General features: G+C 45.2%; 1 protein-coding gene across 6 annotated transcripts in view; it reads left to right on the plus strand.

Moving 5' to 3' along the window:
- Positions 1–14,219, plus strand: part of LOC146333955 (BOS complex subunit NCLN-like) — a 31,982-nt gene extending 17,763 nt beyond the window's left edge. For 2 of the 6 annotated variants that reach the window (XM_084825326.1, XM_084825321.1), the window contains exons 8-14: positions 12–151; positions 1,371–1,561; positions 3,891–3,978; positions 4,776–4,814; positions 4,935–5,098; positions 7,042–7,095; positions 7,825–9,969. In XM_084825326.1, the coding sequence (XP_084681452.1) occupies positions 12–151; positions 1,371–1,561; positions 3,891–3,978; positions 4,776–4,814; positions 4,935–5,098; positions 7,042–7,095; positions 7,825–7,987 (839 nt within the window). In that variant the 3' untranslated portion in view covers positions 7,988–9,969. Of the gene's footprint in view, positions 1–11; positions 152–1,370; positions 1,562–3,890; positions 3,979–4,775; positions 4,815–4,934; positions 5,099–7,041; positions 7,096–7,824; positions 9,970–9,993 lie in introns of those variants that run through there. The other 4 variants (XM_084825323.1, XM_084825324.1, XM_084825325.1 and 1 more) reach the window with 4 other exon arrangements.
- Positions 14,220–15,393: the final 1,174 nt, after the last annotated feature.

Below are 15,393 nucleotides of genomic sequence, written 5' to 3' on the forward strand. Positions count from 1 at the left end.
TCTTATTTCAGATTCCAGTTTGCTGCAGGACAATGTGGTGTTTGTCCTCTGCCTGGACACTCTGGGGAGAGGGAACAGCCTTCACCTGTACATCTCAAAGCCTCCAAAGGAGGGGACCCTGCAGCATGCTTTTCTGAAGGAGTTGGAACAGGTAAGCAAAGGGAACAGTGTTTGTCAAGGTAGTGGCAGTAGCAGTTGAGCTAACAAATGCAGATAAAGTAGTGTGGCTCCCTGGTGTAGCAACCTGGTCTGGCTAAAGAGAACTCCTCCTTCTGGGGGAAATAAGGCAGATGTCGTTATAACCAGCATGTTCCTAAGCAGTAGAAGAATGAGCAATAGCTCCTCCCAGTGGCAGTTAAAGAAATAACCACAGACTGCTGTTAAGGGCACTTCAGAACTGTTAAACTGGCACTCAGATGCCTTAAGGCACCTGTCCCCAACCTGGTGTCCTGCAGATGTGTTAGGCTACAACTCCCATCATCCCGAGCCATTTAAATATTCCTTTGCACCATCATTCAATATTCCAGTACGTTGTTGTTCCCTCTATGTCTATCTTCACGCTGCAAGTTGTATTTCATATACAACCAAAACAGAACTACTACCCATGTCCAGGAGGGAGGTACCAGGAGGCTTGGGGGAACTCCTAGGTTTACAGTAGGATAAACAATCCATGGGTGGGTAGAAACACCCCATAAAGAGTCCTGTGAGGATTGAGTGGCCATGGAATGCTGAGTGGCTTATGAAAATCCAAGTGGTACAAAATACAGTCTAAAAATAAAATCAGCACAATCAGCGACAATTAAATGGAAACAATGAAGCGTCTTGTCGCACCTTAAAGATGAACAAATATATTATGGCATACACTTTATTGGATTACAGCCCACTTCATCAAATGCAAGATGCACTTCCACCTGATCAAGTGGGCTGTAGTTCACAAAAGCTTAGGCCATAATAAATTTGTTTGTCTTTAAGGTCCCACAGGATGCTTCATTGTTTTTGCTGCAACATACTAACATGGCTGCCCCTCTGGACATTAAAACACTGTTTTAATATATCAAGATTCTAAAAAAAGAAAAGCCCACTTAAATAGAATTGTGTCCACCGCCGTCCTAAAACAGCAGGTGGCAAGTGGGCCAGGCATGCTTCTTTCAGGAGGCTGTTCTACATCCTGAGTGCCACAGGCAAAAGGCTCCCTCCTTAGAAACCACCCATTTTACCTCAGATGGCAGTGGGCCTCTCTAATGAAACAAAGGTCCTGGACAGGCTCATATAGGCTGGGAGATGCCAAACATAGCCCCTGTGAAACTGCTGCAGAGGAACCTGGAGATGAATTGCTCAATGACTTTCTTGTTTTGGTTGTGTACCCCCAGGTAGTTGCCAGACAGTTCCCAGAGGTGAGGTTCTCCATGGTGCACAAGAAAATCAACCTGGCAGAAGACATGCTGGCCTGGGAGCATGAGCGCTTTGCCATCCGACGCCTGCCTGCCTTCACAGTTTCCCACCTCGAGAGTCACCGAGACAGTCTGCGCAACAGCATCATGGACATGAGGTCAGCTACTGGGTGAGGAGGCTGCAATAAGGTGCTGGGAGTGGTGAGGGGAGAGAGCTTTCTGCTGTTGTTCTGCTTCCACATTCTGGCCGAGAAACACCCTTTGCTCTTGAGCATTAGAAAATGAAGCCTGAGCTCTTGAACTACTCATTCTCTAATAGAGAAGCCTTTCACCTTCCCAAGAATCTTGCCTGGTCTATGGCAAAGGTAATGTAAAAGAACAGCCATGACAGATCAAACACCCAAGCAGCCCGGCATCCTGTTTCCAACAGGGGCTGGCTAGAATGCCACTGGGATGCTTGCAAGCAGGAGCATGAAGGCAGCAGTCCTCCCCTGTTCTTGATCCAGTCCCCAGAGGTGGAGTGCTGGTGTATGTGGAGGTTTCATTTAGCCATCGATAAACCTGTCCCTAGGCTGGCCAAATGTGAAGGAGGACAGGGCTCCCACACCTTTAATACTTGAGTAGAAGAGGGAGTTTGTCGTGCAAGCTACACCTGCTGAAATTCCCTCTTCCACATCAGGGGTGGGCAGATTTCAGGCTTGCAGGATCAACTTTATTTTTCCCTAGAACCTCCAGGAGCACCAGCTGGAGCCAGGTGCAAAATATTGTTTCAAGCAGGCAGACATAGAATTGCAAAACACGTGCCTCTGAGCACATCCTTGGCTGAGGAATTTGTTTTCATTACTAGAACTGGAGCTCGTGCACAAATCCTTCCACACACAAATCTACTCCTACGTCTTGATTTTAGCAGCCTAACTTTGGAGTGGGGGAAGGCTTTTTGTTGTCACCACTATTAAACCGTGGGGAGTTGGAAACTCTTGGTGTGATCTGCTGTAAATCACTTGGAGATCTACCAGTATATCCCAGTCTACAGTCTGCCAGCCCGGCCCTGTTGTGCACAACTATTACAAGGGCAGGAGCTGTCCTCTTTTGCATTTAGCCGCCCCTACCTGCCCCCCATTAATTTTTCTAATTCCTTAGCAAGAATACAAGAGTTGCCTTGCTGGATCAGGTCCAAAGTCCATCTAGTTCTGCATGGTGCTTCCTGCAGTGGCCAGTCAGATGCCTCCTGGAAACCCACAGGCAGGGCATGAAGGCAACACTCCTTCTGCGGTGTCTGGTCACCAACATTTGGTACTCGAAAGTACACTGCTTGTGAACATGGAGGTTGCATTTAGCTAATAGGCTGTTGGCAGACAAATTCGCAGAGAGTGGGTCTGATTTAAAGAAAAACCACAACACACACCTACACTGATGGCTGTTGCCACGTCTTGTGACAGTGAATTTCACAAGTTCTGGCTGGGAAGGGAGGCTGCATGGCTGGATGCACATTGAGTTGGCAGTGCAAAGCTTGTCTGTATCTCTCTTCTTCCCTCTCTTACTCCCCACCTCCTAGCAAAAGGCAGAGCAGCCATGGGTGGGGTGGACACTGTGATGAAGCATTTTGTATGAAAAGCTTGGTATTTTTCTCTTAATTTAAATTCTTCATGTGTGAAGGGACTAAATCATAGTGTGAAGGGACTAAAGTCCTTTCTTAAAGTTACACAGATTTGAGGAGGTAAATGGAGGTGATAGCATTCTAGACTGTACCATTTAGATTGTGGGTGGGAGTTCAGGGGTCATCATTTAGTTCTCCCTGCATATTGTAAACTAGCATCTTGGGGAGAAAGGTTTAGATCTCCCTGATGCACTAATTTTCTACAAATATGGAGCTTTTAGTGCGGAAGGGCATTCAAAAATTGGGCATTCACACAGATGCACACGAGTGGTATCACCCAGAATTCCACCACCTCATTTCTCATAAGATCAGCTAGTTGTTAAAGTGAAGTTTTGGAAGTGGGGATGCAAACATGTTGGAACCTTTGTGCACTTGCTCAAACCTCAAAAAAAGTACCTGCCCTTTCCCTGCCATGTTTTACGTGGGTGGGTGTCCCTCTAAAAGAACATCTACTTGTCAGCACCTGTTGAAGGGAGAAGTCCCTCCAGCATGTGCACCTTGTAATGTTCCCCTCACATGCATTGCTTACTGAATGCTCACCAGGCTTTCCTGCAAACCCAGCTTCCTGGTCTTTGTCATGTGGGCCTTGCTTCTTTTTGCAAGCTTCCTTCCCATAAATAAAGCAGTCAAGCTGTCCAGTTTTTAAGACCTTGGAACCAAGTGGGAACTGGCTGCCCACAGAAGCCTGTCTGATGCAGGTTCTAAATAGAAACCTAGAGGCAGCTGTTTGAACGGTGATCTTGTGGATGGTGTAGATGCCTTTGCCCCGTAAAATCTCTACTCCACTTCCTCCCTCCAAAGGAAAGGTAATTCTGACACAGCTGCTGTCTTTCCCCTTGCAGAGCACGAGTGGACCCCAAAATACTAACCCGCAACACCCGCATCATTGTGGAGGCGTTGACACGGGTAATCTACAACCTAACAGACAAGGTAAAGCTTTCCTCTACACCTGCTCTCCCCTGGCCAGTTTATGCTTGCTGCATCCGCCAACTACAGCAAAGGGAGCAGTGGCTCTTGGCACAATTGACTCATTGGCTTGTTTGGCTCCTCCCCTCCCAGAACGGTGCTCTCTTAGCAGGCATTCCCCCTTGCTGCAGCAGAGGGAGAGATGGGACAGCACAGCTTACTCCATCTGCTCTCCTGAGGGACGAGCTGCCTTGTGGCTACTCTCCTCCTTGAAGTGCCTCTAGTCCAGCTGTTCATTATCATGTATATTAGCAGTGCACTTGGGTGCTGAGCTGTAGTGGCTAAGTTTGCAAAAGTAGGGGAAATAATCTCTAGGGCAAAAAACCTAAAGGGGCAAATAAAAAAACCAAAACGGAACAGCCCAATGAGGGTTGAATGCGCTCAGTAGCCACAGAATGCTACTGTTGAGGGGTGGGGGTGGGGATAAAAATGGGGAAGGGGGCAGAGGATGGAATGGAGTATCCTGAAAGAAGGCATGGTTGGCTGGCTGGCACACTGAACAGGAGCACTGCAACATTTTGTTGCAAGTTGGACTTGTAAAACCTATGATGTAACTTTTAACTTTTGATGGCTGAGCGTGCTTGTTTTTCTCTTCCCTCCACATCCCTTTTTCCCTTTGGGTTGCAAAATTTCAAGCCTGCTGGGAGTGACAGTCTTGTCCTTTAATCTTTGTACAGTACCTAGAAAATGTCAGGGACTTTTTAAATGGAAAATTGTATTCAGCCTTCACCGTTGTCTCTCCATTCTCTCTCTTTCACTAGGGAGTGCCTGCTGATCTCCAGATCTTCACAGAACAGATGGTAAGCATGCCTAGTAGTGGGACCTGTTGCCATCGGACAGGGAGGAGCTGGAGGGCTGTGCGTGGGTTTTAACCTGCAGAATGGTCCGACTGCCTCTCCATTTCTTCCCTGCTTCTGCAGCAAATCCAGCAGGAACAGATGGAGTCAGTGATGGACTGGCTCACCAGCCAGCCGAGGGCCTCCCAGCTGGTTGACAAAGACAGCACTTTTATCAACACTCTAGAGTATTACATGAGCCGCTACCTGAAAGATGTCAAGCAGCATCACGTGAAGGCAGACAAGCGGTAAGGGTAGGTGGAGAGGAGGTCTTCCTTGGCACTGAACAGGTTACCCTTTTAAACATGCCCCCATTATGGTGCTCTTTTTCACTGTTGCCACGCTCAATGTTCCCCCTGACAGACACACATGTGCACATAGACAATGTTGAGTTGCCCCGGCTGGAGGCAAGGATACTGGGTGGTCCATGTGGAGAAGGTGGCTCAGTAAAACATCTTTGGTAAAGACTTTAGATCAGGGTTAGGCAACCTTTTTGCACCATGAGTACATATGGTAATTTGAGAAACTGTTTTGGGCACTACCACGAAATGGCTGCCATGGGAGGTGTGACAAAGGACCTGCCCCAAAGACTGAGTACAAGGCAGAGGTGGGGTCTGAGCCCCAACACACTAAACCACTCCTTTGAATCCACCATTTCCAGGACCAACAGGTACCTATTTCATAGCAAAATGTGTTAATTTTTTAAAAAAGTTAATTTAAAAAAAATAAGTGGGAGGGATAGGGCACTTTAGTGGGTGCCAAGAAACATGTCCAGGTGTGCATTGCCTACTCCTGCTTTAGATGGTCCTAGTATTTAGGTCTTGAACAGAATTTTCTCCTGGGTTACCTTAACCTTCCCCACTGCCTGCTTTTTGGCCTTCTATTTCCTTGCAGAGTGTGACTTTTGGCTTGCTTGCTACTTCTCAGTGGTGGCCTCTCATTTGTGGAGGTCCCTCCCCAGAATATAGTTGGCCACTTCCCTGTTCATTTTCAGGCGAGCCCTTAAGACTTTTTTTTTATTTCAAGTCGCCTTTAGCTAAAGAAGATACTCAGTCTTTTAAGTGGAGGTTTTCCCACTTTTTTTTTGTTTATCTGGCTGGCTGGAATGTGTATTTGAAGGTTTTAGATGCTGATGATGCTTGTTGCTGCACTTTAATTTTTGCTCTGCCCTGTTACTTACTCACTTTGGATTTTTAAAATTTTGAAATGCAGCCTAGTAATACAAATAAAATAATCTCCAAATTTGTGGTGCAATGCTTCCTTTGGCCACAGTATTGTTGGAAGGCTTTTTCAGAAGGCATGTTGCTCAATTTTAATCCCTGTACATCTCAAGAACGTGAGCCTACTATTTTATAGTAAGGGAGAGAAGTCATTGATACTATGAGTGATCTTTTTAAGGAAAGGTTAGGATTCATGTATGTGGAATGGAATAATATAGTAGAATTCCTGACACCAGCATAAGATGGAATTGTTAAGTAAACTTTGGCCAAGGTGTACTTGCCAATTAAAATGATGAAGTTGAGGTTTTTATGGGGCTGTAGCTCAATGGTAAACCACGTGTTGAAGATCCTGTATTCAGTCCCCACCACCTCCAGCCAGAAGGGTCTTGGCAGAGTGGGGAAGGAGTCTGCCTGAGCCATTGGAGAGCTGCTGCCAGTCAAGGTAGACAGTACTGGTCTAGATGGGTTCAGTACCAAAGCAGCTTCTTATCATTACTTGGGGAAGGGTTATATAGCTCAGTGGTAGAGCCCATGCATTTTATGCATAAGATCCCAGGTTCAGTTGCCAATATCTCCTGTTAAAACAGACGGATAGTAGATGATGGGAAAGACCTTTTCTGCCTGAGAGCCACTGCCAGGGTGACACAGCACTAGGCTAGAGGGACCAGTGGTTTGACTTGGTAGGGCAGCACAGTAGAGCAGGTACTTTGCATGCAGAAGGCCCCACGTTTGATCTTGGGTTCATCTCCGTTCAAAAGGATCTCAAGTAGGAAGGATAGGAAAGACCTTCATCTATTTTGACAGTGGCTCTCTGAGGTTTCAATTGGAGTAGATGGTTCTAGGTCAGATGGGCTGACAAGGTATAGGGCAGTCTCATACTCTTATGTTGTACCTCTAAACATCACAGCTATGTTTAAACATTAAATTCTTCCATTTTCCCCCTCTTCCCTTAAAAAAAAACAAATTTACAGGGATCCTGAGTTTGTTTTCTATGACCAGTTGAAGCAAGTAATGAATGCCTATAGGTAAGTACAAGTGACCTTATTTTGTGGTCTTTCTTCTTCCGGCCATTGAGACTATGGGGTTGAATATTCCAGAGGGCTGTGCTTCAGGACTTGGCAGGTGAGGAGAAGAGCTATTAATGTCATCCTGTTGACCTAGAAAAGAGTAGGGAAACACTACTTATAAACTCTTCTCAGGCTCCTTCCTGCTTTGGCTCGCCATGCTGTGGCCAGTTTGTCCTCTGCCTTAGAGCTGAAAGAAGTTGTCCCTCTTTCAAGAGAGAGGTGTTGAGTCTTTACCAGCCAGGAAGGAACCATGAAGAAGCTCTCCCTCTCCCTCCCTCCCTCCCTCCCACCCTCCCCTCCACACACAGAGTAGTAGAGGGTGAGAAGCTGGCCTTCCCAAGGATGGCTGGTACGTCTGATCCTGAGCACATTCAAGACTCAGCAGAAAATCTGGAGGTAGAAGCTGGGAATTAGATCGTTGTCTTTCTAGAGGAAAAATGATCCCCTCTTTGATGGATGAGGGGACACTCTGGGAAGAGCTTGAATGGGCCTTTCTAAGTAGCACCCACACAAACAAATGGCTCAAGGCAGAGGGAAACATCTTCTTGAAAGGGTGAGTTGGTATTCCTGTTCCTTTTTCACTTTTAATCCTTCTCTCAGGGGAAGTATTAAGATGTGTACATGTTAGGCTTCAAGTAACTGTGTGTGTGTGTGTGCACATGTACGAACATGGTGTTTGCTTTTCAGGGTCAAGCCAGCCATCTTCGATCTCCTCTTGGCACTGTGCATAGCAGCCTACCTTGGAGTGGCCTACATAGCTGTCCAAGTGAGTGCAACAGATGGTGGCTTGTTCCAGCTCCCTTTTAAAGAAATCCCTCTTCACAAGTGCAGGCAATGCTTTGCAAAATGAGGCACCAAAGCAGCTTCCTGCTCTCCCCACAATGCTTTTTGAGCTTTACAGAGTCTCCTAAAATGCTTCTTTTGCTATATTTTAAGTTTGGTCCTAGCCTCTATCAGCCATTTTCAGGAGTGAGGCTGTCTGCTAGGCTTTTATTAGATTAACAAATGTGCACATAGCCATTTCAAAATTTCTAGTCCTCATGTCTACAGAGAAGTGGTTGAGAACCTGCACCTACTTTGCAAAAAGCTCTGTGTTTAGGGGCTAGAGCTTGAGGCCTCCATGACATGCTGCCCCTACCTCATGATCCCCAGTCCAGTCCAGGCCTAGTGAAAAATCAGGGCAGGGCAGGGCAGGTGTTTGCCTCTTGTAATCGTTTCAAAAGTCTTCCCTTCAGGATAGACTGAGAGGTAGTGGCTGGCACGTAGTCAACCACTAATCATTGTGGAGATTTGAACATCAATCTCCCCAGTTCTAGTCCAGCACTCTAATGCAGCCCTCTCCAACTTTCAGTGCCCATCAGCCCCATCCAGCATGGCCAATGGTCAGGAATTCTGGGAGTTGTATTCCAAAACATCTGGGGGGCATCAGGTTGGAGACCCCTGCTCTAACCACTACACCACGCTGCCCCGTAATTTCTAACCATTTCTTTTTTCAGTGTTTAGAAATTGGGAGAAATGTTGAGTTTGCGGATGGGGCGAGGGGCGAAGAAACACGGGAAGTCTGCACTTTTCCCTCAACGTTTCATTTTAAAGCCTATAAACTATTTGCAATTTTAAAATGAAAGATTTTTAAAAAATCTGCCACTGTGATAACTTAGAACTTTTTTTTTCTTAGGTTTTTTAATGCAACCTTAGGAGATTTGGTGTTGCTTGTCAGTGACCCTTTACATACGAGGTGCTTGATTTCATTGTGCTCAGAATTGGTCAACATAGAATACAATTGAAACAGCTCTGTACACATATATATTAAAAACTTGCAGATTTTTAAAACCTGAAGCTTGATTTATTTTAAAACTTTTTTTGTTTTTTGCCTTGTAAAATTTCTGGTCAGTAGCCAGTAGCCAAAGAGTAGCAAGCAGCGCAAATCCTATACATGTCTCCTCAGAAGTAAGTCCCATTGATTTAAATGGGACACATTCCTAATGTGTATAGCAGCCTTCCCCAACCTGGTGCCTTCCAGACATTTTGGACTCCCATCAGCCCCAGCCAGCATAGCCAATAGTTAGGAATGTTGGGAGTTGTAGTTCAAAACATCTGGAGGGCACTAGGCTGGTGGAGTTTTAAACTTACCAGTGGAGGCTCACACCAGTGGAATTTTAAACTCTGAACAGCTCATTTTCCACTTGGCCATATCAAATTGCTTCTGAAACTCCTCTCTGGTTTTCAGATGTGGCTTGCCATGCAATATGGGAAGAGTCGGGGATATTGGCTTTTCCTTTGAGGAAAAATTAATCTGAACTCCCACTGGATTCATGGAACTACTCTTCATGGTTTTCTGGATCCTTCCTAACAAGTCTAATTTTTGAGGCAATGAGGTGCAATCCAGCCAACGTTCAACCCTCATTGATTCATTGAGAGAATTACGTTTGTGCTTGACACTCCTGTTTGAATTGAAAAGGGGATTAAAAGCTCTTGTATTTGGCCCCCAAAAGCCAGGTTAATATTCCGCATTTTATACTCATGTTTTTTTCTCTTAAAACCCCTCAATCCAATAGCCTCCTTAACTGGAAGCAAACGTCTGTGTGTTTACAAGGAGGAAAAATATCAAGCTATGCTAAAGCGAGCCTTGTGTTACCTTCAGATTGACACATTTGATTGTGACATAAACGTATGTGCCTACAATAAATATATTATTCTTTAACATGCCACAGGTGCCTGTTTTACTGCTACAGACTTGAACAGCCCCCGCCCTGAAATCTTTCAGGCCCCCCCCCCCCCCCCCGGGCTTCAATCTAATTCAGCTTTAACTCAAGGCATCCATTCACTATCTTACTGCTTATGCTTTTTTTTTTTTAGCACTTCAGTCTCCTTTACAAGCTGGTGCAGAGGTTATCCCTGAAATCCAAGCAGCAGTGAAAGGACAAAGTGATGCTGTCAGAGGGAGCCCTTCAGGACCACCTCTTCTTCTTGCATCAGATGCTACTGCTGCTCGTTTCCCTGTTCTCCTTTACTACACTGGAACACAGAGCAAAAGCTGAATTGAAAAACATACTTCAACTCCCCTGCATTTTTGCAAACCTACATTTCTCCCCTCTCCCACCCCTTCCCTGGGACAGGACTGCAAATGTACACCACTCCTTTCAGAATGATCAGATATTGGGGTGGCTCTTTTCTCCCCCCCCCCCCCCGAAATCATCCTCCAAACAAAGACGTTTCCATAAATTCAAAGCTGCTATAAAAGATGCAAATGACATGTGCCATAGTTCTAAGCTTTGGGGGCAGAACTTTGCGCATGGGGCCTGCCTGTCAAATGGAGAACTTGAAGTGGGGGTTGTGTTGTTTGGTTTTGCTTTTTAAAGATGTGCATGTGTAAATTAAAGAGAACTACTTAAGAGGTTTTTTTCTGAGCATACTTGGCTCTGATTTTACAGCATCTGACTCAAGTGAATGCCAGCTAGAATTTTTTAAGGTCTTTGCCCGATGGAGGGGGTAGGGGCAGGAAGTTAGCTCTGCCTGTTTCTCTGTGGGCACCTTCAATGTATTTTCTTCTATTTCAAGCCTACTTTATCTTGTGCTCAAGGTAGCTGAAGCCTTGTGAAGGCTAGAGCTGAGCCAAAAGTTCTGTACAGGACTTTTTATTTGGTAAAAAGTGGGTGGGGACAATCTCTAGGAGGGCTTACTGGGACAGTGACTGATCTCACCCCACACCCCTGTAAACATAGTTTATCCAAACAGCAATAGCCCTGCTTGCAATGGTTCAGTAGTCCACTGTGTTCCCCCACAATGCATCTGGAACGATGCTACATCATGATGTAATGTCATTTTGAGATAAGCATTGTGGGGGAATATGGTGACCCCCTAGGTTGTCACCCCATGTGTTGGCAACCACCCCGTTAAAAGAATTTAAAAAAAATACCCAAAAGAGTGTGCGAGGGGATGGGAAAGTAATGAGCATTTGAGTGCCCTGGGTTGTAGCAACAGCAGCATTACATCTCAACTAGCACAGAGCCAAAATCTTCCCACACAATCATTTGCTGCCCCATTTACAGGCTGCAGAAATGGGGGAGGGGCACACTTCAATTGTTTCAGGACAGGTGGGAGAAAATCTAAAGCTGCTGGTGCTGGTGGGCTTACCATGATAAGCTAGTAAACCCAGGGAGTATTTCCTGGTTTGTGCACCATGGGGAAACTGATTTAACAAAACATGAAGTCACTGCTGCTGCCAAATGCTCAGGAAGGAGGAAGTAGCTCGTTCATGCTCCAACAAACCATGATTTGTTACAGGAGCAGTGCTATCTCTGACCTGGACTTTTACAGTCCATAATGCAAGAAGAAGAAAACACACATGTCCCTTCAACAGCAAGGAGTCAACGAAAAACCCTACGCCACAGCTAACATCAGCAACTTAGGGTGCAATCCTGTCTAGATAGGTGGCTGCCTATCCAAAGCAAGGCAGGAGAAGCACGGGGGGAATCATTCCCTCCACACCTCCCCTGCCCTGCTGTTTCTGCTAGACAGCTGATTTCAGCTGTCTAGCTGCAGGGGGGCCAAGCAGGAGAGGAGGCTGCTGTACACCACATAGGATGTGTTGTACACAGAGATCTGCTCTCAATGCCCCCAGCCCAGCCCCTTTTCAGATGCCCCACACACCTCTTCTGAGCACAGGGCTTCTCCGCGCTGCCTCTGAGGTAGTGCGGATGGTGGGGGAGGTCGGTTTTCTGGGAACTGACCTCTGAGCATGGTTGGTTCCCAGAAAACAGCATATCCTATGGCCATCTAGCTGCTGTCTAGCAGCCATAGGATTGCTCCCTCCATGGGAAGTTCAGAGCTCTCCCTGTTTTGAGTAGGTGCTGTTCCTCAGGGCCAGAATCCAGCATTGTGCAAGTGTTCCTTACCTTACATAATGATTCATGCAACCAACATAAATACCAAACCTTTTAAAAATCACAATTAAAAGAAACAATGCTACCCATATATGCAGGCTGCCCCATCAAAAGGAGGAGCCTTTAATCAGACTGTGAGTCCCAAGGTAAGCACATCAAAGACAAAGTCTCTATCAAAACAGCTTGGGAAAAAAAAACAAACCTCAGAGTGTGTATATATTATTGATATTTATTTAAAATACTTGTAATATCAGTTTTCCTGGCAGCTCACAGCAAAAGCAACTATAAATACTGTGAAATAAGTAACAGTAATAAACTCATTATAAGTTAAAGACTACAGGGGAGAAAAAAGACCAGTTCAGCTTGAGGCTTCATCTAAGAGGTTTTATAACTTATCCAAAAGCTCAATAAAGAGATAGCTCTTCTTACTTCAGGGAGGAGGTTTTGTATTTCTGGAGCCATAACAGAGAAGGCTTAGCTCTTTGTTGTTCCTGTGTCAAATCCATAAAATGGTAATGTTTCTCCAGCCCCAATATCCAAAAGTATACATAATGTCTTCTGAACTCAGATGCTATTGATAAATAGTCCACTACAGTAACATCTTAACAAAATCTGGAATGGGCTTTCATAATAAAATACGTAATGAAGTGAGGAAACCCAATACTAGGACGTCTGTAAGAGTGCAAAAGAAGTCAGCCAACCATGAATAACACGGGCCATTATAAATCCTCTACCCATTAGCAAATTGGATGCATCCTTAAAAACTGCTCTTAAATACCAGTTCATTTTCCATCAAATTTGCTAATGGGTAGGAAAGAATTTAAAATGGCCTTGTGAAACATTCCCGTTCATTTTATTTATAACATTTTTATCCCACCCCAGAAGTTGAATGGCAGCATAATGTCAGTTTTCTCCCTCTTTTCCACACAACAACCCTGTGAAGTAGGAGGTTAGGCAGCTCCCCAGTGAATATTTGTGGCAGAGATCTGAATTCAGGGCATCCTTGCTCAAAATTCAACTTGTCAGGGAATGCTGGGAGTTGTAGGATTTTTTTTCTGTCTAAACCTGGATAGGATTATGCCCTAAAATGGGCAAGGTGCTGAGGCCCACATCTTGATGACCTCCAGGATAGACTACTGCAATGCAATTGTGCATGGGGCTGCCTTTGACGACTGTTTGGAAACTTCAGTTAGTACAAAACACACTTACTGGTCCCAGCTACAGCGAACATATGTCACTAGTGCTTAAATGAGTGATACTGGATACCACTCTGTTTCTGGTCACGAGTGAAAGTGTTGGTGACTTTTAGGCAGCTGCCAACACATCTAGGTGTTCAGTGCCTGTTCCCAGGAAGGTAAACTTGTCTTCTGTATATAATAATAATAATAACAATAATAATAATAATAATAATATGCAGTGTTTCATTATGATCTTACGCTGTATTTTTGTACATTGCTTAGACATTTCTTCCCGTCTGGATTACTGCAATGCGTTATACATGGGGCTGCCTTTGAAAACGGTCCGGAAACTTCAGCTGGTCCAAACTAGGGCAGCAAGATTGTTAACAGGGATTGGCCAACGAGATCACATTACGCCAGTCCTTTTCCAGCTGCATTGGCACCATTTCCGGGCCCGATTCAAAGTGCTGGTGTTAACATTCAAAGCCCTGAACGGTTTGGGGCCAGGCTACCTGAAGGATCGCCTCCTCCCATATGTGCCTGTCCAGACCCTAAGATCATTCTCAGCAGCCCTTCTCCGCTAGCGCCTGTCAAAGGGAGTGAAGCGGGTGGCTACTAGGAGGAGGGCCTTTTCTGCTGTGGCAACCCGGCTCTGGAATGAGCTCCCTAGAGAGGTTTGCCTGGCGCCTACATTGTACTCCTTCCGGCACCAGGTGAAGACCTTTTTATTTTCCCAGTGTTTTAGCACTTTAGCTTCCTAGGCTTTTAGCTTTGCTGTTTTAAAACTGTATTTTAAATCTCTGCATTAGCCGCTAGGTTTTATTCTGGTTATATTGTTATATTGTGGTTTTAATGCTTTAATATTTATATTGTTTTACTGTATGCTTTTTGGTTTTAATTTTTGTGAACTGCCCAGAGAGCTTCGGCTATTGGGCGGTACAGAAATTAAATAAATAAATGCGACTGTCAGAAGCACAGCCTCTGTTTTTATTACATTCCCATCAGGGAGTAATAAAAGGGAGGGGGGATGACAGAGTGAGGGACTGGGTTTGGAATGGGATAAAAAGAGAGCCGCAGCCGTTCTTCTTGGTCCTTTGGTTTCCGTCGGGTCCGGGTGGAAGGTGTTGGAGCGCTGGCATTAACTAAGGATCCTGCTCGGAGGTGTGCGTAGACTAGGGTTATGTAGGCTTTTCTTGTTTTAGTCTGTGCTGGGTTTCCAAACGGGGAGTTGATGTTTGGGGAAAGCTAAACTGTACTCTGTCTTGCCTCTCTTCTCATTCCCTTACGCCTTATTAGTAGATAAGCATCTACCTCAAAATCCTTGCTGCTATTTCTTTTCTGGGCCAGTGCTAAATTCAGTGGCTACCATGTCCTCCTCTGGGAAGGGAGTGCTCACAGGCCAAGCTGAGCTGGCTGTGAGGGACTGGGGGGGGGCGCTGTGGATCAAGGGGGGGCTGATTGGGCCCAGAGATCCGGCCTTCCCTTACAAAGCCCCACTTCTTTGCCTGTAAATCTTATTCTGTGAACTGCTTTGAGAACTATTAATGTTGAAAAGAATGGTATTCAACTATATGTGTGGCATGGAGAAAGTGGATATTAGATTCCCCTCTCCACCTCGTCTCATGTTACCAGGATCACCTGATGAAATTTGTTGGGTGGTGTGATCCAGGACACCCAAAAAGGAATAATTAGTGTGTGTGGAATTCGCTCCTGCAAGATGCGGTGGCAACTGTCTGTTTACATGGCTTCAAAAAGGGCTGAACAGTGCAATCCTATACATGTCTATTCAGAAGTAAGTCCCATTAAGTTCAGGGGCTTACTCCCAAGTAAATGGGTGTAGGATTGCAGCCTTTGACATTTTCATAGAGGTAAGGTCCATCAATGACTATTAGTCATGATAATTATAATATATAACTGTATATGATAACTAAATATAGTATAGATACATTCATGGAATACAAATCAATCAAGAGTTACTAGTCATGAGGACTAATCTAGAACCTCCAGGTCCAGGTGCAATCTACCTTTGAATACCAGCTGCTAGGAAGGACATGCAGGAAATGGTTCTTGCCTTTGTTTCCTGCTTGTGGGCCTCCCAGAGGCAACTGGTTGGTCACTGTGGCAAACTGGAACAGATGGGTCTTTGGTCCTTTCCAGTGGGGCAATTCTTAAATATTGTAACAAAACAAAACCCT

The sequence above is a fragment of the Heloderma suspectum genome, chromosome W (genome assembly GCF_057233095.1).
Source record: "Heloderma suspectum isolate Gila_16-S chromosome W, 16-S_ref, whole genome shotgun sequence".
NCBI classification, from domain to species: Eukaryota; Metazoa; Chordata; class Lepidosauria; order Squamata; family Helodermatidae; genus Heloderma; species Heloderma suspectum.